Consider the following 27,043-nt stretch of genomic DNA (forward strand, 5'->3'; position numbering starts at 1 on the left):
GTTGTGTTGCAGCTGGTTCATATCTTGAACATGGTCACGGGCACCATCCACACCTACCCTGTGACAGAGGATGAGAGTCTGCAGAGCTTGAAGGCCAGAATCCAGCAGGACACAGGCATCCCAGAGGAGGACCAGGAGCTGCTGCAGGAAGCGGGCCTGGCGTTGATCCCCGATAAGCCTGCCACTCAGTGTGTTTCAGACGGCAAGGTGAGCCCTGGCTTCGTACACACCACCCTGTTTCCCTTGGCTGTGCCTCCTGGGAAACTCAACACACCTTCAGATTTCAATTCTGCTTTGTCATGTAGTCTGTTAATGACACAGTGCGGATACCTGGCTGGTTTTTAAGTTGGAGTATGGTGTCCTCTGTGTGGCCTGATAGGAAACACAAATCTCCTTGTTGGACTTGTTACTTCCAGACCCTCCAAGACCGTTCTCTTGCCTTTATTGCAAAAAAAGATGCGTAACACTCGAATCTCTCAAGTTGCCCGCTTGGCCCTCTTCCAAGTCTTGAGTCAACTGAAACTATGATGGTCTCTGTGTACAGAACTGGGTTAGGCACCTGTGTTAACTATAGCTGTGTAAGACATGACCTCTGCTCAAAAAGATCTTCTCAGCTGACTTGTGGAGATAAAGTTATCATATGAGAAATAATCATTGCATAGGGAAGTATATAGTGAATTTCTGAAGTTCACAGGGAAGACAGAGAGTAAAATAGAATGTAATACGTTTGTAAATAAAGAGTGTGCTCAGACAGTAAGTGTGGCTGGAAATGTAAAGAAACACTTCATGGATGCGTCCTACTTCCTGGCTGAAGATGATGCTCTTGCTGAACAGTGGGGAAAGCTGTGGAACCTCTTCATTATTAGTTAGAAAAGAGAGGGTTGGATCCACAAGATTCATTTTGTTCTTGTCCTTTTGCAGTTAAATGAGGGCCGCACATTGGACATGGATCTTGTTTTTCTCTTTGACAACAGTAAAATCACCTATGAAACTCAGATCTCCCCACGGCCCCAACCTGAAAGTGTCAGCTGTATCCGTAAGAATTTGTTTTGTTTTGTTTTTCTAAATAATCAGTTATAATATGTGGGACAAGGCAGGGAAGGGAGGCTGGACTAAGGAAGGGGGAGCCACATGAAGGAAATTAGTATTGCCAGTCCTCAGGGCAGCCTCCCTTATTTAGGACATGCAAGGAGTAGCCAGGCAAGAGAGAGTACAGGAAACCATTAGTTAATTTCAACCTCCTAGGCCGGGCGTGGTGGCTCACGCCTGTAATCCCAGCACTTTGGGAGGCTGAGGCAGGAGGATCGCTTGAGCCCAGGAGTTCAAGACCAGCCTGGGTAATATAGTAAGATCGCAAGTCTACAAAAAATTTAGAAATTAGCCAGATGCGGTGGTGCATGCCTGTAGTCCAGCTATTCAGGAGGCTGAGGCAGAAGGATCACTTGAGCCTGAGAGTTCAAGGCTGCAGTGAGTCATGATCACCCCCACTGCATGCCAGCCTGGGTGACAAGAGTGAGACCTTGTCTCAAAAAAAAAAAAAAAAATCTATTGAAAATGTATGGCCCTATATACATATGTGTCCAAATGGTTCATAAAGTGTTCCTTCAAATCAGCAGCTACTTATTGACCACTGGTACAGGCTGTTGGTACAAATACATGTATGTGACAGTAACCAGGCATAACACCCTCCAAAGTTACATGATCCTATAGTAGGTACAAAACGTGAAAGTGCCAGCAGTGTCGAAGGCAGGATGTGGTTAATTATAGGAGAGTTATTGTGGTTATTCTTTTACAATTGCTTGTGTCTCTGTCTCCAGTTCAAGAGCCCAAGAGGAACCTCGCCTTCTTCCAGCTGAGGAAGGTGTGGGGCCAGGTCTGGCACAGCATCCAGACCCTGAAGGAGGATTGCAACCGGCTGCAGCAGGGACAGCGAGCCGCCATGTAGCGTGCCAGGCTTTTTTTTAAAACTTAATTTATTTAAAATTGCTTGGTGGCTTTGGCCACAGGGAGGTGGTTGAGGCAGGGACCCAGAAGCAACCGTTATGAGCAACAAAAAGGAGACACTGGTTTGGATGGATGGGAAGCGGTTGAGTGGGCTGGACTGACAGAGGCCCCTTTAGACCTGGCGAGGTAGGTGTGGTTGGCACAGGGTGAGGAGTGTGGAACTGAAGCTGGGCTGGCCAAGCTGCGGCTGGATTGGGAACCCAGAGGAGCTCACTACCATGTGGATTAGCAAAACTCCCCTGACCTTGCTGCTGGGGACTTATGGACTCTTTCCTCAGTGTGACTCGTTTGCCAACATTATTGGCCTTTTGTGTCTTCCTTTGCCTGATGCCAAGTTTGGTGCAGAACCTCAGGCGTTGCTGAGGGCTAGGAAATTGTCCTTGGGTTATAAGTGGCTGCTTTAATAATAGTGATGATGATAATAATTATAGCAGGGACCTCCCTTGACATTTGAGGGGGTTTTGTTATTGTACAGGAAATGGAATTTGGATCCCAGAGATGCTCCAAGACTGTTCCTTGTGGTCCCTGCAGGATGAATCTCCTCCGAAACAACAGCTGCCTCTCTAAGATGAAGAATTCCATGGCTTCCATGTCTCAGCAGCTCAAGGCCAAGTTGGATTTCTTCAAAACCAGCATCCAGATTGACCTGGAGAAGTACAGCGAGCAAACCGAGTTTGGGATCAGTGAGTGTGCACTTTGCAATGAGTTTAAAAGACACCATTTTTTTTTTCTTTTTCTCTTTCTAAGGTTTCTTTTGTCTTATTATAATTGAGTTGCTTATTTCTGTTTCAGTTTTGTGGTGTTTTTATTTTGTTTTGTTTTGTTTTTCCTTCTCAATTTTTTTTCAGCATCAGATAAACTGCTGCTGGCCTGGAGGGAAATGGAGCAGGCTGTGGAGCTCTGTGGGCGGGTAGGAGACTCATTTTGGGTTTCTGAACTTACCAAGGGGGTGAGGTTTTGTGCTCCCACTTTTCACTTTCTCATCAAACACTGGGTCGATCTCTGTCAAAAATCAGGTGTTCATCACCGTGCTTTGAGCTTAACTGGACCAGCTGGAAAGAGGCCAAGAGAGTAGCCAGTGAAGGGAGCCCCTCTGTGGCCAGATGCAAGAGCTGCATGAATGGACAGAGATGGTCCAGGTTTAAATAAGAAGCAAGGGTTAGGTTCCCTTGGGGAAAAGCCGAGACCATTTCCTGTTAGGAAGGGCATTGGATGGATGATCAACACTACCTCTTGTCGAAGGTTTTTGACGAATTTTGTTGGGATGCTAAATCCATAGGAAATAAAAGGTCTAGGCAGAAAGTCTCAGGGCAGCGTGAATCAGATGTCACCAAAAAAACATTAATTATGAAGGCAAAGGAAATACGTGTGACTTAATGAACCTCACACACACTGAAGGTTGAAGTCAGGCTCCGGGGCTTTTTCCTGGACTTAGCCTCTGTTTTCCCCTGTGTACTTGGGCAAGGATCTTCACCTGTGTCTTAGTATCGATTTTTATAAATCAGTACTGATGGGGTATATGTGTGTTTAATGGTGAATATTAACCATAGAAGGGGTGAGTGCTCCTCCCCATCTTGGGACTCATAATCTATGAAATAAAACAGTCTGGGCCTCCCTGCCCGGGTAGCATCGGGATAGACAGATGAAGAGAAGAGAAAGTAACACGTCTTGGGCATCTTCCGTATGCCAGGCACCATGCCAGAGGCTTTAAGTACTTCATCTTACTTGACTCCTCAGATGGCCCTGTTAGAAGCCTATTTTATGCAAAAGGAAACTGTAGCTGGGGATAAGTAACTTGCCAAGGGGTCACACAGCTAGAAAGTGGTGGACCCTAGATGCAAGCGCAGCCATTCAGACCCCACAGTCCACATTCCTTTGAGCCAGTCCATTGAGGGTCCTCAGGGAATGTGGAGGGTCCCCTGGTCTCGCTCCCCTGCAGATCTTGCATCTCAGCATGCGCCTACCACATCAGTTGACATTAGCACAGCTCTTCCATTAGGAGAACGAAGTGAAACTCCTGGTAGAACGGATGATGGCTCTACAGACCGACATCGTAGACTTACAGCGGAGCCCCATGGGCCGGAAGCAGGGGGGAACGCTGGACGACCTGTGAGTACTGGCTGGGGGGCCCCTCTGTGCCCAGCACACACAGACACCCCTGGAGCTTCCGTGTGTGTGTCAAGGGCACCCTCAGTGGCTGTGCGGGACCATTCTCTAGAGCATGCTTCCCTGTGGGGTCACTTCCAGCAAATCATCACTGAGCCTCAGTTTTGAAATCTGTTCAGTGGCAAGAAAAACCGTCTTAACTCACGAAGTTGTGAGGATGAATTCAGATAACGCATTTGAGACGCAGGCCATAATCCGTAAAGGCTGTAAAATGCAAGCAGCCTCTACCCCTGTATCAGACTCCCCTGATTTGTCCCACCCACCCTGACCCAGGCATAGCTCAGAGCAGAAAGTAAGACAGAGAAGGAAGAACCTGATGAGGCTTAGGAGTTCGGACCTGGAAACCGTTCGTTTGAGTCTTTGTCAGGTATTTGGCATTGGCTCCAGGAGGGGCGGAGGGGTCTAGGGCAGATCACTCCTACCTGAAGGAGATGACATGTGCTCCTGGCGTGCAGATGGAGGGAACCAGGCAGGCCAGGTCAGCCGCTCGAGGGCTTGTGTCACCGTGAGCTCAGCAGTGTTCCCTGATTCTCTCACTAGGATTCTTAGGACAGGAGCTCCGAATGTCAGAACTTTGATTCTGTATTTTCTCTAATTAACCCTTTATTCTCCTCTAGTTCTTTTATTTGTATTTGCATTATTTTTTTAAGAGACAGGGTCTTGCCCTGTTGCCCAGGCTGGAGTGCAGTGGCACAATCATAGCTCACGGCAGCCTCGACCTCCCGGGCTCATGCAGTCCTCCCACCTCAGCCTCCCAAGTAACTGGGACTACAGGCGCATGCCACCATGCTCAGCTAATTTTAAAAAAATGCTTTTGGCTGGGCACAGTGGCTCACACCTGTAATCCCAGCACCTTGGGATGCCAAGGCAAGAAGATTGCTTGTGAGCCCAGAAGTTCGAGACCAGCCTGGGCAACATGGTGAAACTCTACCTCTACCAAAAAAATATAAAAATTAGCCTTATTTGACCTCAAGTCTAGACAGAACTTCTTTGTATATTTTAGAGAGGAGCAAGCAAGGGAGCTGTACAGGAGACTAAGGGAAAAACCTCGAGGTAAGTGGGGTTCTGTGTCTGCCTCGGGCTTCTCCTTAATCTCATTTATGGGGCATCACTACTCTCTGCTGGCTTCCTTGAGGAACTGTGCTACCCTCCCTCTCTCCAGACCAGCGAACTGAGGGTGACAGTCAGGAAATGGTACGGCTGCTGCTTCAGGCAATTCAGAGCTTCGAGAAGAAAGTGCGAGTGATCTATACGCAGCTCAGGTATGAGCCCCGACCTTCCTGCTCTGGAGGAAGGACTGGGAGATGCAGGTATGAGGTCACCTTCCTCCCTCCTCTCTGATTCGCTGGACCTCATGAAGAGACTTTCTGCAGCTGCTGACTGGATGCACAGCTGCCACAAGTTCTGCTTTCTCCAACCCAAATGCCATTAGTTTGCCATGTTTATTCTTTGCAGTAAAACTGTGGTTTGCAAGCAGAAGGCACTGGAACTGTTGCCCAAGGTGGAAGAGTTGGTGAGCTTAATGAATGAGGATGAGAAGACTGTTGTCCGGCTGCAGGAGAAGCGGCAGAAGGAACTCTGGAATCTCCTGAAGATTGCTTGTGTGAGTGAGTGCTGTGGTCCCGGGCCCTTGGCCCACCAGCCTCCTGTGCCTTTCCACCTCTGTGCACTGCCGCCATCCCACACGGGACACCACAGAGCCACCAGCAGCCCACTCGGCTGCTGCTCGGGCTTCATGTTGCTGTTCTTTGACTTGGTGTAAGCAGGGAGGTCAGAGGAAGGGCCTGTGCTAATCACTTTCATTCATCTGTGTATTACTTTCATGTGGCTACTGTAAAGATTAGCACAAACTGAGGGGCTAAAACAACAGAAATTTGGGCTAGGCACGGTGACTCATGCCTGTAACGCCAGCAATTTGGGGAGGCTGAGGTGGGAGGATTGCTTGAGCCCAGGAGTTCAAGGCTGCAGTGAGCTGTGATCATGCCACTGCACTCCAACCTGGGCAGCAGAGCTGTCTCTACTAAAAACAAAAACAAATGTGTTATCTGAGCTCTAGAGCCCAGAAGTTGAAAGTCCCGTGTCAGCAGGGCTGAGCTCCCTCTGAGGGCTCTTAGGGAGGGACTGTCCTTGCTTCTTCCAGCTCCCGGTGGCTCCAGGCATTCTTTGGTGTGTGACTCCAGTCTCTGTCTCTGTCTTCATGGGACCCCTGTGTCCCTTATCTGGGTGACTCTTACAAGAACACTTGTCATTGGATTTGGGTCCCACCCAAATAGTCCAGAGTGGTCATCTCAGGATCTCTAAAGACGCTTTCTCCAAGTACGGTCACACTCACAGGCTCCAGGAGTTGGGATGTGGGCATATCCTTCTTAGGGCCACCAATTCAGCCCACTGTCATGCACGGTAGTGCAACTTGGTTGAACATCGTCTGTGTCTGCACTGCCCTCAGTGCAGTAAGCCACGCTTTCTGTGCACACCATCTTAATGTAGCTGTGAGTCCATGGGATGCCACACAGTGGGGAAATGGGAAACAAAACAGCCAAGAACTGAGACGGGCAGGCCTGGCCGTGTCGTGGGAGCCAGAGCTGTTGGGACTGCAAGCCCCATTGTGAAAGGCTGCAGAGAAGGTGACATGGATGAAAGAGTGATTTAGGTGTCAGTTTCCCTTAAGAGCAAAGGGAAGGAGAGAGGGAGATGGTTGCTCATGGTGGAAGCAGGAGATGGTGCACTAGGAGATTCTCATTGTCAAAGGCAGAGGGGACAATCCACACACAGTGCAGAGAACAGAGGGGCTGGGGTCGCGTGCCAGAGCACTGGGCATGCCTTGGGAGCATGATTGACACATCCTCCTGTAAGAAGAGAGGAAAGGGAGAAAACAGGATGACGAGGTAGAGAGGATCTGAAGAGGAGAGGGAGGTGCAGGTATGCGCAGGTGATAGCCTGATGTGCCATCTACATCCATTGAGCATTTATTGAATGCTAACTATATGCCCAGCAAGACACACAGGCATGGCACCTGTTCCCAGGAGGGCCTGATCCTTCGAGGGGCACAGACAGAGGCATGAGTGAGAGCCGTTCAGGGCAGAAAGGGCTAGGAAGCAGCTCCAGGAGGCATGAGCTGCAGTTTCCGTGCACAGGGGGAGCTCCAGCTTGTCTTAGAGGAGAGGGAGCAACAAGAAGGTTCACAAGGAGCTTTTCCAGCTGAAGAGTGAGGATGTTCCAGGACAGAGACACTGCTTCATCAAAGGCAGAGAGCCTGGGGAGTCAGTGTGTTCTGAGTGGGGACAGGCTGGTGTGTATGGGGAAGGCCACAATGGAGGATGAAGCTGCTGAGGTAGGCAAGGGTGAGCTTACGCGGGCCACGCTTCATTTCCTTTTTTTTTTTTTGAGACAAAGTCTCGCTCTGTCCCTTAGGCTGAAGTGCAGCTGCGCAATCTCAGTACACTGCAACCTCCACCTCCCGGGTTCAAGTGATTCTCCTGCCTGAGCCTCCCAAGTAGCTGGGGACTATAGGCTCTTGCCACCACACCCAGCTAATTTTTGTATTTTTAGTGGAGATGGGGTTTCACTATGTTGGCCAGGCTGGTCTCGAACTGGCCTCAAGAGATCCACCCGCCTTGGCCTCCCAAAGTGCTGGGATTACAGGCGTGAGCCACCGCGCCTGGCCCATGTCCATTTTCAAAGCACACAGGACACATGGCAGTATCTCTCTCTTCCCTTGATATTAAAGGAACTTGAGTGTAGGGATATGATCACATCTGGGATTCTGGGAAGTCCCTCTCCAGGCAGCTGGAGGATCTGAGTCCCTGGCCAACCTCAGCACTGAGAAGGGCCGCTCAGCGGGGCTAGAGTTGAGCCGCCGCTGTGCAGCACAGAACAGGGTGGGGCAGGAGCTGGGGCAGGGCCTGGCTGGGAGGGAGCCAGGCAGTGCAGGAGCCATCCCCTGCCACACTTTCAGTCCAGGGCAGAAGCACAGGAGGCCAATGCTGGACCTCTCCCCAGGCATGGTCAGCAGGGAAGGTGCAGCAGGAGGACCAGGAACGGGAGGCTTGGGTGCTTACATGGCTCCTTGATGTGTGGGCCTTGAGGTTTCGCTGGAGGGGAGGATGTGGAGCCAGGAGGGGATGAAGGACTGCAGGCCGAAGTGAGTGCCAGGAGCAGGGGCTGGGGGGCTACATGGGTGGGTTGGGGACCATGCAGGGCAGAGATCAGCGGAAGGGTGACCTGAATATTGGCCGGCGGTCGTGGTCTGTGAGCTGAGGAGGCTCAGGTAGCTGGAACGGGAGCCCCTGCTTGACCCTTCGGGCTGGTAGGGGCAGTGGCTGCAGCCCCTTGGGAGTCAGGGTGTCCTGGTTTCTTCTCAGCCAGGTGATAGAGGATGCAAGCCACAGGAATTCCCATAGCCTTTGTGTGTGTGTCTGTCTTCTACCTGGGAAAGAGTAAAAATACTTTCCTGTTCTTTTCTTGTAAAAGTTCATTAAGGGGCCGGATGCAGTGGATTATGAATTCCAGAACTTTGGGAGGCTGAGGCAGATCACCTGAGGTCAGGAGTTCGAGACCAGCCTGGTCAGTATGGTGAAACACCATCTCTACTAAAAATACAAAAATTAGCTGGGTGTAGTGGCACACACCTGTAATCCCAGCTACTTGGGAAGCTGAGACAGGAGAATCGCTTAAACCCTGGAGGTGGAGGTTGCAGTGAGCCAAGATCGTGCATCGCACTCCAGCCCGGGCGATAGAGTGAGACTCTCAATCATTATCAATCAATCAGTAAAGCTGATGAAAATAAAAAAGCCTGCAAATTAATATTAATATGGGCACCCAGGTCTCCTTAAATTTAGAATCCTTTCCTCAAAAGTCCCCCTGTTGATACAGAAACACTTCTGAAGCCAAATGTGAAGCACCAGTTGACCCGCAGGTGGGGGTGCCGACTGGTAGGCTGTAGGGTTAGCTCTGGCCTCTGGCAGCCAGTTGTCTCCTGAGAAAATACTGTGGCGTGAATGCAAAATGTGATTCATCACTTGGCTCCTAATTTCTTTTGATTTTGTCCCCTAGAGCAAGGTCCGTGGTCCTGTCAGTGGAAGCCCGGATAGCATGAATGCCTCTCGACTTAGCCAGCCTGGGCAGCTGATGTCTCAGCCCTCCACGGCCTCCAACAGCTTACCTGAGCCAGCCAAGAAGAGGTAGGTTCTCCTTAGCAGTGCCAAGTGTGACCGTCAAGGGCAAGTCATGAGATTGGGGATGGAGGCGTTTGTCACTGGTAAATGTCTGTCCGATGATATTACCACCTCTCTGGATGTTTGTTGCATCTGCTAGGTCCTGTGGGGACAAAAGTGATACATGTTTGGCTCTCATAGTCCCTTGAAACTTACTAACTAGTTTCTTTGTCCAAGGCTTGGATGACTAACTGCTTAATGAGAACATTGGAAATGCTGGTCAGGCACATGCTGTTACCCTTTATCCATAGGAAGCCACATTCCCTTCAGAGAGGCCCACTACATCTACCCTGAGCCATCTGCCCCCACTCACCCTACCAGTACCTTGAGTTACCGAGTCACCACCCTCCTCCCGGTGCCACTGACCTTCCCATTCTTCCCGTCCTCTCCCTCCTCTTGCCTGAACCATGGCGGCAGAGGTGGGGGCAGGGCTTTCTGCCTCCTGCCTCTCTGCTGCCAGGCCCTGTGTGGTTGAATTAATCTTCACGAAATACCACTCTGACCAAGGTGTTCCTTAGTCATGAATAACAGCTTCTCCCTCTGTTATAGATGCTCAGGTCTGAGCTTTCGTCAAGTCTCATCTGGGCCAGCAGCGCATCATCAAATTCTTAGGTCCTGCTGGAGACGTCACTTGGGAGCTCAGGGTTGGGGCCCAGCAATCTGTGTCTAGCAGCCCTCCGCCCATTCTCCAGCACACTGCAGGCCACTTCTGCTCCCACACCCATCTCTTCCTGTGGTTTGTTTTGTATGACACCTTCTGTGTGCAGGGCTCTATGGGTTCCTGCAGGCTAATCTCTAGGCATGGGAAACACCGATGATTGCCTGGGGCAGGGGAGGAGGATGGGAGTGACTGATAATGCAAGGTTTCTTCTGAGGATGATGAAAACATTCTGAAAATAGACATGGTGATGGTTGCACAGCTCTGTAAATATGCGAAAACCCTTGAATTGTACACTTTAAATGGGTGAGCTTTATGGTATGTAAATTATATCTCAATACAGTCTGCTTTGAAGAATCTTGTTCTTGTCCTTGGGAGTTTGTAGCCTCTTTTGGTGTTTATGTGACTTTGGATACTTAATTTTCTCTTGGCTGTATGGCACACGCTTGTAATCCTAGCACTTCAGGAGGCCAAGGCAGGAGGTTCACAGGAGTTCGAGGCAAGCCTGGGCAACATAGTGAGACTGTCTCTCTCTCTTTTTTTTTTTTTGAGACAGAGTCTTGCTCTGTTGCCCAGGCTGGAGTGCAGTGGTGCGATCTTGGCTCACTGCAACCTCCACCTCCCAGGTTCAAGTGATTCTCCTGCCTCAGCCTCCCGAGTAGCTGGGACTACAGGTGCATGCCACCACACCCAGCTAATTTTTTGTAGTTTTAGTAGAGACGGGGTTTCACCGAATTAGCCAGGATAGTCTCAATCTCCTGACCTCGTGATCCACCTGCCTCAGCCTCCCAAAGTGCTGGGATTACAGGCATGAGCCACTGCGCCTAGCCTTTTTTTTTTTTTTGAAATGGAGTTTCGCTCTTGCTGCCTAGGCTGGAGTGCTATGGCACGATCTCAGCTCACCTCAAACTCAGCCTCCCGGGTTTAAGCGACTCTCCTGCCTCAGTCTCCCGAGTAGCTGGGATTACAGGCATGAGCCACAGGCCTGGCTAATTTTGTATTTTTGTTAGAGACAGGGTTTCTCCAGCCTGTTGGTCAGGCTGATCTCGAACTCCCGACCTCGGGTGATCAGCCTGCCTCGGTCTCCCAAAGTGCTGGGATTACAGGCATGAGCCACCGCACCCGGCCCTTTTATTTTTTTTAAATAAAAATTATTTCCCCAACCTCTCATGAGCACCTGGAGTATAGTAGCTAGACCAGGAGCCTGTTCCATTCCCTTCTGGGGCAGGCACTGAGCCTTTAGCCTAGCTAGAGGCCCCATAGATGAGGCTTGGCAAAAATGTGCTCTGAGCTCCTGCCATCAGATTGTCACATTTTGCAGAGTGAGAGGAGTTCCAGGGCAGTCTTCCCTTATGTGGCTTATTCCCTTCAGTGATGTCCTCAAAGCTTTAGAAAGGTGGACCTGGGTATATAGGATGTCTCTCGTCTCCCCACAGCATAGAGCTGAGGTTAGAAAAAGACGGATGTTTTGTTACATGCTGCTCTTTCTCACTGTGGCCCAGTCCTCAGAGGAAACATGGGTTTCTTATTATAGAAAAGAGAGAGATCAGATTAGATGAAACCAAATCCCAGAACTTGATTTTCAACAGATTCCAAGGAACTATGAACCCTGATAAATTCCTTGGCCTTTTTTTTGTCTACTTCAAAAATTGGAAAACAGGTGATTTGGAGAATATCTTTAGATTTTGGCAGTTTGAGAATTAAATTCAGCTATCTAGTAAGTCAGAAAGCAGAAAGAGCTCTTTTTACTTCTGACTTTTTTATTGAGATCTGTTTGCTTTTTTGCATTTTGGACAGTAACGCTCATGTGTGGAAAGTGCATAACAAGATGAATGAAAGTATTAGTCAGTGGGTTGGTGTTTTAAGACACTCAGCATCAAAATAATTGTTACTTCATTTAAAAAGTATTATCAAAACTCTCTAGCATATTTTAAAATAGCAGTGTTAGCTCTGATAACTAATAATGACCACTTTCTAATAATTTGATCATTTTCTTTAGTGAAGAACTGGTGGCTGAAGCACATAACCTCTGCACCCTGCTAGAAAATGCCATACAGGACACCGTGAGGGAACAACACCAGAGTTTCACGGTAACAGCTTGTGTGAGCCTCCTGCGATTCCATGTCCTTTCTTTCTATGGCAAAAGAGAAAAGAAAATGGAAATGCAATCTGGCATTATCCTCAACCTCAGTGTTCGTTTGTTTGTTTGCTTGTTTGTTTGTGACAGGGTCCCTCTCTCTCACCCAGGCTGGAGTGCAGTGGCATGATCTTGGCTCACTGCAACCTCCGCTTCCTGGGTTCAAGTGATTCTCATGCCTCAGCCTCCTGAGTAGCTGGGACTACAGGTGTGCGTCACCACATTCAGCTGATTTTTTCAGTGTATATTTATAATTTTCTAGTACACATTTTTTATTATTCATAATAATAGTGATGGCTAACAATTATTGAAGGCCTACAACTACATGTATGCATTATCTTATTTAATCCTTGCAACACTTAATTCTGATGATGAGGAGGAAGGTAGCGTTGTTCCCAGAAGCCTGTCCCCACCTGCACCATTGGTACTACTGCTGAGTATTTGTGTGTTGAGTGCTGGGCTGGGAGCAGGAACCAGCCATAGCCTTGTCCTCAGGGCCTTGGAGCTTAGTGGTAGGTAGTACTAGTTATGAGAAAACTAGCCAAGATACAGGTATATTAAGACAAAGCTTCCATTGTTGAGAGAATCCTCCATCATTTGCTTAGATCTTTACATGGCCTTTATCTGCTAATCATTTGTTAACCTCCCCTAACTTTAAGCTTTTGGAAGAATTACAAGGGATACCACTGTGAATGGCAGCCTTTGCTAATGTAGTCGCATGTCCTCCTCCAGTCTGTGGACATTCTGTATCTCTTGCTGCTCTCCTCCTCCTGGCACGATAATGTTTTGATCAGTTCATTGCTTACTTGCATGTCTGTGGGAGGAAGAGGAAGTCTCATCAGGCCAAGTCATGTGGTGAGGCTGGAAATCCATAACTGAGATTAGCTACCCACAGTGAGCGCGGGAGTGAGTGCTGTGAGCCACGGTGGTACTGACATCGCCTTTCTAATTCCCACAGTCACAGAATCTCAAGGACTCTGAGCCAATTCAAAGAAAAGATCCTGTACAGTTTGAATATGTAACTTAGCTCAAGAGTACCCTGCAGTCACAAGACTTATTAATAAAAGGGTTTGGCTTTTTAATTTGTATTTGTTTAATTTATTTGTTTTATGCAGCCTGGGTCTTGCTATGTTGCCCAGGCTGGTCTTGAACTCCTGGCCTCAAGCGATCCACTTGCCTCTGCCTCCCAAAGTGCTGGGACTACAGGCATGAGCCACCATACCCAGCCAATAAAGGGGTTTCAATATATTTCTTTTTATTTTTGTTTTTTGTTTTTTTTTTTTGAGATGGAGTCTTGCTCTTTTGCCCAGGCTGGAGTGCAATGGCACGATCTCAGCTCACTGCAACCCCTACCTCCCAGGTTCAAGTGATTCTCCTGCCTCAGCCTCCTGAGTAGCTGGGACTATAGGAGCTTGCCACCACGCCTGGCTGATTTTTGTATTTTTAGTAGAAACGGGGTTTCACCATTTTGGCCAGGCTAGTCTCGAACTCCTGACCTCATGATCTGCCCACCTTGGCCTCCCAAAGTGTTGGGATTATAGTCATGAGCCACTGTGCCTGGCTGGGTTTTAGTATATTTCTCAATTGTCCTGATTGCCTCCTGAAGAGGAAGAATAACCTGAAATGTGTTGGTGGCTGTTGTATTTTTAACATGTCTGTTGACTTTCAGGCCCTAGACTGGAGCTGGTTACAGACGGAAGAAGAAGAGCACAGCTGCCTGGAGCAGGCCTCATGATGTGGGGGGACTCGACCCCCTGACATGGGGCAGCCCATAGCAGGCCTTGTGCGGTGGGGGGACTCGACCCCCTGACATGGGGCTGCCTGGAGCAGGCCGCGTGATGCGGGGCTGCCTGGCCGCGGCTCTCACATGGCGGTTCCTGCCGCACTGATGGCCCAGTGGTCTCTGGTATCCAGATGGAGCTCTCGCTTCCTCAGCAGCTGTGACTTTCACCCAGGACCCAGGGCGCAGCCCTCTGTGGGCACTGCCGGCGCCTTGTCTGCACACTGGAGGTCCTCCATTACAGAGGCCCAGCGCACAATGCCGGCCCCACGAGTGTTCAGGGGTACAGCCACGGCAGCCCCTTCCTCTGCCATGAGAAAAGTGCTTGGAGTACGGTTTGCCACACACGTGACTGGACAGTGTCCAATTCAAATCTTTCAGGGCAGAGTCCGAGCAGCGCTTGGTGCCAGTCCTCTCCTGCTCTCCAACGGCCCTGCTCCCTGTCCTCTCTCACTTTACAGCTTGTGTTTCTTCTGGATTCAGCTTCTCCTAAACAGACAGTTTAATTACAGTTGCGGCCTGGCCCCATCCTCACTTCCTCTTTTTATTTCACTGCTGCTAAAATTGTGTTTTTACCTACTACTTTGGTGGTTGTCCTCTTTTCGGCAAAGTTGGAGTGAGTGCCAAGCTCTCCATCTGTGGTGCTTTCTGCCACAGAGCGACTCACAGTAGCCAGGATGGGAGAGCAGCTGCCTTATTCCGAGTCCCAAAAATTGTTTGGGGATGATTGTCACAGAGGAGGGACAGAAAGGGTATCTGCTGACCACCGGCCTGCCTACCACCATGCCCACGTGCCCATTCCTGCTCAAGCATGTGTGCTGGCCGGGGAGTCCCTGTCTCTCACAGCATCTAGCAGTATTATTAAATGCATTCATTTTAAAAAGAGCTCCTATATTTTGTAACATGTCTCAAACACTCATACTGGGTTCCACAATCCACTGTTAGAATACCTATGGTTAGGGCTTCTGAACTAAAATAATGGAAAATTTTACCAATTTGTATAGTGCCTGGATCATTACTAGTGCCATAACCCTGCTTCTTCAACATTTCACAGAACTTCTCTTTTATATAAAGGCAAGAGCACAAATTGAGTTCAGATGATCACAAACAGGTGAGTTTTGTTGGAGAAGAAAGTTGGAGTAGGAGACTTTCACAAGTGGTTTCCATGGAGATAGAATGAAACATTCTGTGGTCAAGTAAGTTTAGGGAATGATTCATGTTTCACTTGCTTTGTGGAGATTCACACTATGCACTGGGAAAGTATCTGAAAAGTCTTATAATAAAGAAACCGGCTTAACTTTGTATAAAAACACTGTTTACCAATGTCATTTGGCTATAGAAACATTTTCTCCTGCTGATTGTGTGTGTGAAACATATATTAACATTCCAATGAACTAGCATTTAATAAAGCACAATTTTGGAAACCCTGGTAAATGACAGTAGGAAATAAACACCCAAAAGGCAAGGATGGGGTCAGACTGGGGAGGGAAAGGATGTTGGGCTAAGGGCTGTGAGCTTATGTTACAGGCAACTGAGCCACTGAAGAATTTTGATGAAGAAAATGCCAACCAAAGCAGTCATTTTAAAAGTTTATGGCTGTTCAGTTACAGGACAAGTTGTGAAAAGAAAGAAAAAAAAATGGAAAAAAAAGTTTATGGCTGGAACAGTGTAATTGATTAAAAAGTGAAAATCCAGGCCGGGCGTGGTGGCTCACGCCTGTAATTCCAACACTTTGGGAGGCTGAGGCAGGCGGATCACCTGAGGTCAGGAGTTCAAGACCAGCCTGACCAATATGGAGAAACCCTGTCTCTACTAAAAATACAAAAGCCAGGCGTGGCGGAACATGCCTGTAATCCCAGCTACTCAGGACGCTGAGGCAGGAGAATCGCTTGAACCTAGGAGGCGGAGGTTGCAGTGAGCCGAGATCGCGCCATTGCACTCCAGCCTGGGCAACAAGAGTGAAACTTTGTCTCAAAAAAAAAAAAAAAAAAAGTGAAAATCCAGGAATTAGGATGTCTGCTTCCAAAAAGATGAGATAGATACACTTTTTCCTCTCAGTAAGTACAGCTAAACTCCTTGGTCACATAAACAAACACGAGACTCTGAAAGGAAGAGATAAGATGGAAGACTATCCCTGGACCTTGGGATCTGAGGAAGGACTCTGGTAGTTATTCCGTGGCTTTTCTTTTTGTCTCAAGATTGAGCGCTGGCTTCGGAAGGCCAAGGCGGGCAGATCAGGAGGTCAGGAGTTTGAGACCAGCCTGACCAACATGGTGAAACCCTGTCTCTACTAAAAATACAAAAATTAGCCGGGTGTGGTGGCATGCAGCTGTAATCCCAGCTACTCAGGAGGCTGAGGCAGGAGAATCGCTTGAACCCGGGAGGCGGAGGTTGCAGTGAGCCAAGATCATGCCACTGCATGGGTGACAGAGCAAGACTCTGTCTCAAAAAATAAAAAAAGAAAAAAGATTTGAGTGCTGGAGAAGCCGACCAATGGGCACAGACAAGAAAGCCTGCTCTGTCTACCTGGGTTAGTTTCCTAGACCTGCCCTAGCTAGTTACCACAACTTTGGTGGCTTAAATGACAGAAACTTACTCTCTCCCAGTTCCGGAGGCCAGAAGTCTGAAATAAAGATGTGAACAGGACCACACCTTTTCTGAAGGCTCTAGGGAGGTTCTGTCCCTGGTGGCGTCCAGCTTCTGTTGGCTTTAGGCAATCCTTGACTTGTGACTGCATCTCTGCCCCGGGTCATATTGCTGCTGCTTTGTCTGTCACATCTCTGCTGTGTATCTCTTACAAGAATACTTGCCATTGGATTTAGAGCCAATTTGAAAAATCCAGGGTAAGCACTTTCTCTCAAGATGTTTCATGTAATCACAGTTTGCCATATGAGGTAATATTCACAGGCTCTGGGGATTATGATGTGGACATATCTTCTTGAGGGCCACCATTCAGCCCACTACAGTTCACCCTCTGGCACCCCAAAATCCATATTTGTCCTACATGAAAAAGACATTTATTCCTCCCAACATCTTCCAAAGTCTCAACTCATACAGCATGAACTAAGACCAAATTTGCATCTATATATTAGCTCAGAAGTCCTGCATCTCATCACCTAAGTCAGATGTGGGTGAGACCCCGTGCATGATTCATTTTAGGATTAAATTTCTCTGGCTATGGACCTGTGATACTACAGGTTATCAGCTTCCAAATAACTTTGGAATTTGGATAAATAAATTTATTTAAAATGATGTAATAGGCATATGATAGATGTTCTCATTCTGAAAGGGAAAATTGGAAGGGATAAAGAAGTCACCATTCCCAACCAATGTTGATGTAGCAGAGAAAATTCCATTAGGATTCAAGGCCTGCAAATAATTCCCTAGCTTGAAGTGCCGCCCACTGGGCCCACAGCAGTTCTGCAGACCTTTGTGTCTGTTCATAGCAGAACCATGGGCCTCTCTGTACCCATGGTGGCTCCATAGGCCTCTGAGTCTGTGCTCACAGTGACCTCATAGGCCTGTGTCTCTGCATCCATCACTTCTGTCTGCTCCTCTGGCCTCTGCCTCTGTGCCCCTGGCTCTGCCTTTGGAGTCATTCTTGCTTTTTCTTGAAGGATAGCATGTTTGCAGCCCAGTAGCTCTATCAGCCCATTTCCTGCCTGTAGCAGTTTGGATTTCAACAACCTTTTCTCATTTCACACTGTCTCTGTCACTTCCAGGCTAAGCTGTTTCTGCTGATGTAACATTCTCAAAAATCTTGTGGGTCCCCTGTGTAATGTCATGGAGTTCAATGCCATTAGACAAGAGGGTCCTCCACAAATTTTCTGGGATAATCCCATCTCTATTCCTGACTTCTACTGAGATGGTTGAGTGAGTCCAAGAGTCCCATGCTTCATCTCTTCGTGCCACCACACCCAGTACATTTTCCTTATTTTTGTAAAAGAGATGGGGTCTCGCCATGTTGCCCAGTCTGGTCTTGAACTCCTGGGCTCGATCCTTCTGCCTCCGCTTCCCAGAGTGCTGGGATTACAGGTGGCCGTGTTTGACACTTCAGCAAAACTGCAATTTAAGATATTAACTTATGTGGAAACAAAAATTAAGTCCCTTCTCCCGTGGAGCTGGCATTGCACATTGGTGGGAGGAGGAGTGAGCCGGGAGTGCATAATGTGCAACCACGTGTGAAAGTTTCCAGTCGTTCTTAGTACTGTGAAGGAAACACACAAGTAAAAACCTGGGCCTGGTCCAGGAACGTGACAAGGGTGTGACTGCCAGGCTGGGACCTGAATGATGAGAAGAAGGCAGCCAGGGAAAGAACCATACAATGAGGGGACAACGCTGAACAGGCACATGTATGTATGAAATACGGACGTGTGTGTGTTCTAAACGAGAAAAGTGGCAAGAAATGCAGTAGGAGAGCAGGCAGGAGGTGGATCACATAAGGCCTTGTGGGCCATGAAAAGGAGCTTGGATTTTTTTTTTTTTTTTTTGAGACTCACTCTTGTCGCCCAGGCTGGAGTGCAGTGGCCCGATGTTGGCTCACTGCAACCTCCGCCTCCAGGGTTCAAACAATTCTCCTGCCTCAGCCTCCCAAGTAGCTGGGATTACAGGCGCCCACCACCACACCTGGCTAATTTTTAAATTTTAATAGAAATGGAGTTTCACCATGTTGGCCAGGCTGACCTTGAACTCCTGACCTCAGGTGATCCGCCTGCCTCAGCCTCCCAAAGTGCTGGAATTACAGGCGTGAGCCACTGCGCCCCGCCAGGAGCTTGGATTTTATCCTAAATGCAGTGGGAGGGTGTATAAATTGGGCCATATTTTGATACTACATCCTAAAAAGATCACCCTTCCTGTTTGGGGAATGTTCTGTAAGAGGACGAGCAGAAGCAGGAAGCCCGCTGAGGAGGCTTTGGCAACAGTTCAGGAGGTCATGGGAGTTTGATCTAGGGCAGTGGCAGCTCGGGGTGAAAAGTCATCCATTTCAGCACATATTCCTGAGACAGAACAGACAAGGTCTGCTGGCAGACGGGATGTGGGGTGTGAAAAGAACAATTAAAAATGACTCCTATGGGTTTGGCCTGATAGCAGGGTGGATTAAAATGCTATTAACTGAGATGGGGGAAAGTTAAGGAGAAGCTGGTGGGGCAAGAGTCAGGAGTTCTTCAGGACATTTTATCTTTGAGATGCCTATTATACACTAGAGCTATCCAGTAGACAGCCTGATGTATGAGACTGCAACTCAAGGGAGAGGTCAAGACTTGAACTCTGAGTTTAGGAGACTTCAAGCTAGACATGCCATTTAAACAGGTAAAACTGGACAAGTTAGAAAAGCTGGTTAGAAGACTGAAGTGTGAAGCCATTTTCCATAAAGGCTGGAAAGTGGAGGAGGAGCGGGAACCAGTGCTCAGGCGCACATGCGCGCACACACACACACCCTGCTGAGGAGTGGCCAGTGAGGAAAAAGGAAACCCAGAGCATGTGGAATCTTAGAAGTCAATTGAAGCAAGTTATTTCAAGAAGAACTTTGTGAAGCAGATCAAATGTTGGTTGTTCTAAGACGATAAGGATAATGGATTATTTTCCTTGGTTTCTCTGGCACTAATATTTGTAAAAATGAGCTGGGTGCAGTGGCTCACGTCTGTAATCTAGCACTTTAGTAGGCCAAGGCGGGTGGATCACTTGAGGTCAAGAGTTTGAGACCAGCCTGGCTAACATGGTGAAACCCCATCTCTACTAAAAATACAAAAATTAGCTGGGCGTGGTGGTGGGATCCTGTAATCCCAGCTACTCGGGAGGCTGAGGCAGGAGAGTCACTTGAGCCCGGGAGGCAGAGGTTGCAGTGAGCCGAGATCGTGCCATTGCACTCTGGCCTGGGGGACAAGAGCGAAACTCTGTCTCAAAAAAACAAAAAAATTTGTAAAAATGATCCCACAGTTCCCTACATTTGTAACTTTTAAAATTCAGAGGTAAATACATTTTTATTTAAGGAGGAATAATTCTTCAGAGCAAAATAATCTGAATATCACCTGGAATAGAGATTGGACAGAAAAAAATGTGAACAGGAAAAACTAGGACAAGTCATATATGTAAATGAGAGTATAAAGAATAAATGAGAGTGGTCACAGCTCACTGCACCTCAACTAATCAGATAGTTAAGTTGCAGGCGTAAAGTTTTTTAACTTTTATTCCTCAAGTAATAAATTGAGGAAAATACAAATATTTACGAAATTTTTACAAAAGCTATCCATAAAAGGGCAAGTAGTAATATACAGAAAAGATCTACCAGATTAGTAACAAACTACCTCCATTAGAAAAATGAGTAAATGATATGAATAGGAAATTCAAAAAAAGAATTACAGATTTCCAATAAGCATAACTTAAGATATACACTGATATTGTAAGGAAACACAATCACCACAACCTTGCTAATCAAAGAAACTAATGATATTTATTGGAAAATAATGGGAATTTTTAATAGACTGGGTTAGAAGACTAGAAGTGTATGTCCCAAAATATTAATAATAGTTCAGCTGTAGGGTGAGATCACTGATTTTAATTTTCTCCTTTTATACATTTTTCCAGATTTCTCTACAGCAACTACATATCGTTTTTTAATAAATTTTAATTTTTCGATGCACAAAGCAATTGCCTGGAATTGCAGTTCGATATGAACCCAGGAGTTACGCTTGTAAAATAAACTACTGCTGATGTCACATTTCCATTTCTCAAGCAGACTGTAAATTTCTCAGATGTAGGTCATCATGTTATAATTAGGGTTCCATTGCTCATGACCTAGATAAAACACTTCTCCCTTTCTTGTGGTCTCTTCATTAATGTGGTTCCTACTGCAAAGGCAGGGGGATTAAAAATATCTTTTGACACTGGTTGGCAGGTGTACTAACACGTTGTGTGCGGGAGGATTCCTGTTCTCGGCATGGTTCACGCTGGGCTCCGGCAGCGCCCTAGTACGTAAGGGGCTGCACTGGAGTGTGGACTGCCCGGTATCCTTAGAGAAAGTTTTGACAGTGTGACGCCAGTGTCGCCTCTGACCACGTACAAAACGCGCCATGCATTGGGTCGCTATTACAGTGCGCATTTTTGTGCAGGAAGCTACCCCACCAGCGCAAGTATTTCAGAATCAAGATCGCACTCCTGTTTCCCCTTCTAGGGAAAGGATTCCAGATAAACACTGAGAAAACAGATTTAATATCTTAGGTCAAAACTCCAGGTCTTCCCATAGGGAGGCCCCTGGGCTGTCATTCTGAGGTGCCCATTTCCCCCGCGCCGTGTCCACGTCCACGAGTCCACGAATCCTCCGGGTTCTCTCTCCTCACCTGCGGAGGGGTCGCCCCTCTAGCCCCGCCCCGCCCCGCCCAGGACGCGTGACGTCACAACAAAGCCGTGCGCCCCGCCCCCTGTCGGGGGCAGCCATTGTTCCGCCGGTCGCGCCGGTCGCGCAGGACCTGGGTTGCTCTTGCGCCCGTCTCTAAGTCCTGGTACCTCCTTCAAGCTGGGAGAGGTCTCTAGTCCCTGGTTCTGAATACTCTGGGGTTCTCGGGTGCAGGCCGCCATGAGCAAACGGAAGGCACCGCAGGAGACTCTCAACGGGGGAATCACCGACATGCTCACAGGTTAGCACCGGGCCAGGCCCCGCTGGCTTTCTTCTTTCCTTCCAGCCCCTTCCCCTGCCTTCCTTCTCTCCCACCCCGACAGTCCAGTAGGTAGGGTCGGCTCGTTGCAGCGGGTCGTCTTCCGTGGGGATCTCCCTCCGGCGTCCCTGGCTGGTTGTCAGTCCTGCCGGCTACACTGGGCCATCGCTTGGGCTGCTTTTGGTCTGGCCCTTGGAGGAAACGGGTGGTCACTGTCTCTTAGAGGCTGCCACATCCCGTTCCAGAAAACAGTTCTCGTTTGTTTACTCGTGGTTCTTGTTCACCTGAGCCTTCTGTTGCCTTTCAGAACTCGCAAACTTTGAGAAGAACGTGAGCCAAGCTATCCACAAGTACAATGCTTACAGGTGGGACAGTGCAGCATTCTCGGGTAGCATACGTTCTGGGATACCCTGTTTAGTGTGGCAATTAACAGGACTGAGGGCCCAGTGGATATTTGGTCCATCTGCAAGAGCGGGAAAAAAGCAAGAATCGAGGCTGGCACCTTACTCAGTATTTCTTGAAGAATGTGGGCAGTGCTTTATAGGATCAGTTCAGATAAGTTCCCAGTTCTGATTGCAGATAGCTGTAGCCTGATACGTATTTTTCTCATCATCAAACATGAATTACTAGAAATGCGGTGTAATTTTAACCGTAATGAAAGAGCGGATGAAGTCCATACTGTGAAATATATGTGGTTCAAGGAATCACATTTTTTCTTTTGGTTGGTCTGAAGCTGATCCTGTGGGATCCTGATCTCACCTTTATGGGATCCTGTCCTTGTCCATCTCACCAGGGGCCTTATCCTATTCATTCTTTCCACATCCACCTGCTTCTACTCCTTAGCCTATATTTATTTATTTATTTTTATTTGAGACAGGGTCTTGCTGTGGCGTGATCATGGCTCACTGCAGTTCAACCTTCGAGCCTCAAGTGATCTTCCCACCTCAGCCTCCTGAGTGGCTGCGACTACAGGCGCACGCTACCACACCCAGCTAATTTTTTTTTTCTTTCTTTCTTTCTTTTTCATTTTTTTTGGTAGAGACCAGGTTTTGCTATGTTGCCCAGGCTGGTCTCCAACTCCTAAACTCAAATGGTCCACACACCTCGGTCTCCCAGAGTGCTGAGATTCCAGGCATCAGCCTCGGTGCCAGCTCTCCTTAGCCTATAAATATGTCCAAGTCCCTCAGCTCTTAAAAGCAAAACCAAAACAATCTTAACTTCCCTCTAGCTAGCACCTTACCTCTTTTCTCACTTTATGGTGAATCTTCTTGAAAAATCTTCGTTTCTTGCCTGGACTTCTTAATACCTAATCATTTACTCATTAAGAAGTCCCAGTCCTTGCCTGGACCTACCACTGCTCTGAAAATCCTCTCACCTACGTCTCATCTTACTGGACTCTGAGTGGCATTCACCCCTAGCTCATGCTGTGAAAATATCTTGACTTCTGTAATGGCACTCTTTCTGGTCTTTCATCTCTTCTTCTGTCTTATCTTTTAATGTTGGTATAGGTTGAGCATCCCTAATCTGAAAATTTGAAATGCTCTAAAATCTGGATGATTGCCAACATGATGACACAAGTAGAAAATTCCACATCCGATTTCATGTAGTAGGTGGCAGTCAAAATGGTCAAAACTTTGTTTCATGCACAAAATTATTAAAACGACTATATAAGATTACCTTCAGGGTATGTGCTTAAGGTGTATGAGAAATATGACTGAATTTTGTGTTTAGACTTGGATCTCCCATATCCCTAAGATATCTTATTATGTATATGCAAATATTCCAAACCCTGAAAAAAATTCGAAATCTGAAACAATGCTGGTCCCAGGCATTTCAGATAAGGGATAGTTAACCTGTGGTTCCGGGAAGCCTGCCTGCCCTTAGCCCTATTTTCTTACTTCTGTAGTTTCCCTGGCAATCTTGCCATTCTTGACTTTGAAATGCCACTTATGTCAGTGACTCCAAATCTGTGTATCACTGGACTTTTTTCCACATTTTTAGCCCTATACTGTCTTTATCCCAAGTCAGCTCCCTTCTTCCATTCCCACTCCACACAGTTCAGTGCTGATTGTGCTCCCTCCTTTCCTTACTTCTATGACTTCCTATGTAAAGTAAAATAATTGTATTATCATCCATACCTTTGATGATTCAAAATTATAGAGATATTCAACTTTGTATTCTATTTGGATCACAGCAGGCCTCCGAAAGGAGGTGTTTAGTTTGAAGAAGCTCATCAGGGGATAAGTGAGAGGGCCAGCAGTCTAGACAAATAAAATGTGCCAAAGCATTGAGACATGAAGGGTGTAACGTTTTCTGGAAGTCAGATATTCAGTTTGCTTAAGGGGTATGATATGAGTGGGAAATAAGTCTGGGAAAGCAGGTGATTCCCTACCACTCCTGCATGCTCCTCCCTACCCCAGTAGACATTTCTCTTGATTGTGGCCAGAGTATTCTTTTGAAAATAGTTATCTGATCTTGTCATTCAAATAATTAAATAATATTTTCTCTTTACCTTAATAAAACCCATATACATCATAGCATACAAAAGGCCTTTCATCTGATTCTTCTTCCCTTTTAGGCTTTGTCTCACAGTGCCAAGACCTGGAACTACTTGCCTTTCCTGAAATGATCCCCTCCATAAACTGTGCTTGCCTGCTCCTTTACTTATAAATATGTCTTTTCAGATTCATCATCAGTCATGTGCTTAGAGAGAAGTTCAGATCCAAATATAAGGGGTTATTTGTGCTATAACAGAATGAAAATCCAAAGTTCCAAAGACTATCCAGTGTTTATGCTTTTGACTTAGCTGTACTGTCACTTCTCATCAGCATCAACTCTGAATTACATTTTGCATTGAAATTATAGACAGAATACTATCAGCGAGCTCCCAGGGTGTATCCAATCTGTCACTAGATTAACAAACTGGATATGTGCGGAGGTGGGCAAGAATTACAGGTCACCGCTTTATGCTGAACTGCAGTGGGAACAATTTTTTTTTTTTCTGTCCATAAGTTTATTGTCTTTATCTGAAAAATCCTCATAGAAAATTGTTTGGTTTAGCTCTCAGCAGCCCGCTCCTGAGCCCTGAGGAAGCTCGCCTTCTTTTAAGCTATGTGATCTTTCTTCTGAGCAAGGGACATTTTGGGACGGTTCCACCTCTTCTTTTTAACTTCTTTCTTGAGCTTCTTTTCATAGACTGGATTCTCTCCTATAGCAGCATGAGCTTTCATCTCCTTCATCATGTCTGAAGTTATGCTATTCTTTATGTATTGAGAGAACTGTTTCTTGTAAGCATCTTTATCTTCCATTAAGTAGTGCATGTAATCTGCAACATTCTGGCCTATGATGTGCTTCTGGTATACTTCTGCATTGAATTCCTTGCTTTCAGAATCATAACCAGGGAATCATTTGGTACTGTGAGGGATAGACAAGCCTCCATCCAGGTCGCCAAAAACTTTATTGCCAGTGGTAGTTCTGGCAAGGCCTGCATCCAAATAGCAGGTGAAAGCACCTGGCTGACCATCAATGCTTTCTACATTGTATTCATCGCCAGTCACCTCCACTTGGCCTTCATAGGTCTTGTCCATGCCAAACCTATTGAGAAGCCTGTGGGCCAGCAGCAGGCCAGTACAATATGTTGCAGCATAATTTGTCAGGCCAACCTTCACACCATATTTTGGCAGTTTGTGTGTATATGCTGCACAGACTATCATATCCCACTCTATATGGGCATAAGCAATCTGACAATTGATATCTCTGTTTGTTATATCATCCTGTATTTGGGTGTGTTGTATTTATTTTTATCCTGTGTTACCAAGCGTTTCTGAGCTTAGTAATCAGTTTTACCATCTTGTCATCTTTGTTTCATTTGGTATCTCTTAAAGTAGGCCTTATTCTTAACAACTTTATCAAACTCCATCCTGTGGAACAGAGACCTGCAGGCCCAGCAGCACTAGGGGGTGGAAAGGCGGGAACAATTTTTAAAAACTGATATAGGGGCCAGGCACACGTCTGTAATCCCAACACTTTGGGAGGCCAAGGCGGGTGGATGGCATGAACCCAGGAGTTCAAGACCAACCTGGGCAACATAGCAACACCCCATCTGCATTAAAAAAATAAATAAATTGATATAGGGACATAAGGGAATGTAGTTTGAAACTATGAATTTTAAAATAGCTATCCAAGGGCTGCGTGCAGTGGCTCATACCTGTAATCCTAGCACTTTGGGAGACTGAGGCAAGTGGATCATTTGAGGTCAGGAGTTGGAAACCAGCCTGGCCAACATGGTGAAGACCTGTCTCTACTAAAAATACAAAATTGGCTGGGCGCAGTGGCTCACGCCTGTAATCCCAGCACTTTGGGAGGCCAAGGCAGGCAGATCACGAGGTCAGGAGATCGAGACCATCCTGGCTAACATGGTGAAACCCCGTCTCTAGTAAAAATGCAAAAAATTAGCCAGGCGTAGTGGCGGGTGCCTGTAGTCCCAGCTATTCGGGAGGCTGAGACAGGAGAATGGCATGAGCCTGGGAGGCGGAGCTTGCAGTGAGCCGAGATTGCGCCACCGCACTCCAGTCTGGGCGACAGAGCAAGACTGCGTCTCAAAAAAAAAAAAAAAAAAGATATATATATATACACACACACACACACACACACACACATACACACACAAAATTAGCCAGGTGTGGTAGCATACACCTGTAATCCCAGCTACTCAGGAGGCTAAGGCAGGATAATCACTTGAACCTGGGAGGCAGAGTCTACAGTGAGTCAAGATGGTGCCACTGCACTCCAGCCTGGGTGACTCCATCTCAAAAAAAAAATAACATAGGTATCCATAAGCAGATCTGGTGTCTAATAATTCAAATGTGGCACATTTTTATGAGGAAGTTATGAACAATTTCTAAAAACAGGCTATTTTAAAAAAGGGGGCCCAATGATAATTTCTACTTACTCCTAAAGAAAGAAAGACAGCTGGTCTCCCCATCCCTTGAGTATTATGTATACAGTTTAAATCACTTTGTTACTCAGTGCAGATCAAAACAAGTCACTTTGTTACTTAGTACAAATCATACTCTTTGACGTATAGAGTTTAAGTTCAGTTATTCTCAAATGTGGAGCTTTTCAAGATACTTTAAAAGTTAGATGTAGGCCAGGCATGGTGGCTCACGCCTGTAATCCCAGCACTTTTGGAGGCCAAGGTGGGCAGATCACAAGGTCAGGAGTTTGAGATGAGCCTGGCCAACATGGTGAAACCCTGTCTCTACTAAAAATACAAAAAAATTAGCCAGGTGTGGTGGTGCATGCCTGTAATCCCAGCTACTCAGAAGGCTGAGGTAGGAGGATTGCTTAAACCCGGGAAGCGGAGGTGGCAGTGAGCTGAGATCATGCCACTGCATTCCAGACTGGGTGAGACTCCGTCTCAAAAAAAAAAAA

The 27,043-nt window shown here is 47.0% G+C and overlaps 2 protein-coding genes and 1 pseudogene across 13 annotated transcripts in view; 2 read left to right on the plus strand and 1 right to left on the minus strand.

Moving 5' to 3' along the window:
- The window catches only part of IKBKB (inhibitor of nuclear factor kappa B kinase subunit beta), a 60,942-nt gene extending 45,674 nt beyond the window's left edge, over window positions 1–15,268 (plus strand). For 3 of the 6 annotated variants that reach the window (XM_054499740.2, XM_054499741.2, XM_054499743.2), the window contains exons 11-22: window positions 13–207; window positions 922–1,036; window positions 1,818–1,941; window positions 2,536–2,687; window positions 2,853–2,914; window positions 4,004–4,113; window positions 5,174–5,223; window positions 5,333–5,432; window positions 5,626–5,773; window positions 9,223–9,350; window positions 12,041–12,131; window positions 13,848–15,268. In XM_054499740.2, coding sequence (XP_054355715.1) covers window positions 13–207; window positions 922–1,036; window positions 1,818–1,941; window positions 2,536–2,687; window positions 2,853–2,914; window positions 4,004–4,113; window positions 5,174–5,223; window positions 5,333–5,432; window positions 5,626–5,773; window positions 9,223–9,350; window positions 12,041–12,131; window positions 13,848–13,913 — 1,341 coding nt within the window. In that variant the 3' untranslated portion in view covers window positions 13,914–15,268. Of the gene's footprint in view, window positions 1–12; window positions 208–921; window positions 1,037–1,817; window positions 1,942–2,535; window positions 2,688–2,852; window positions 2,915–4,003; window positions 4,114–5,173; window positions 5,224–5,332; window positions 5,433–5,625; window positions 5,778–8,640; window positions 8,908–9,222; window positions 9,351–12,040; window positions 13,259–13,847 lie in introns of those variants that run through there. The other 3 variants (XR_008504301.2, XR_010127182.1, XM_063668723.1) reach the window with 3 other exon arrangements.
- A 6,082-nt stretch (window positions 15,269–21,350) lies between these two features.
- Window positions 21,351–27,043, plus strand: part of POLB (DNA polymerase beta) — a 33,134-nt gene continuing 27,441 nt past the window's right edge. For 5 of the 7 annotated variants that reach the window (XM_054499752.2, XM_054499749.2, XM_054499753.2 and 2 more), the window contains exons 1-2: window positions 21,374–21,592; window positions 21,918–21,975. In XM_054499752.2, the coding sequence (XP_054355727.1) occupies window positions 21,532–21,592; window positions 21,918–21,975 (119 nt within the window). In that variant the 5' untranslated portion in view covers window positions 21,374–21,531. Of the gene's footprint in view, window positions 21,593–21,917; window positions 21,976–27,043 lie in introns of all 7 variants that reach the window. The other 2 variants (XM_054499748.2, XM_054499747.2) reach the window with 2 other exon arrangements.
- LOC129043123 (large ribosomal subunit protein uL18-like) lies at window positions 24,667–25,541 on the minus strand (annotated as a pseudogene).

This window comes from Pongo pygmaeus, chromosome 7 (assembly GCF_028885625.2).
Source record: "Pongo pygmaeus isolate AG05252 chromosome 7, NHGRI_mPonPyg2-v2.0_pri, whole genome shotgun sequence".
In the NCBI taxonomy this organism is placed as follows: domain Eukaryota; kingdom Metazoa; phylum Chordata; class Mammalia; order Primates; family Hominidae; genus Pongo; species Pongo pygmaeus.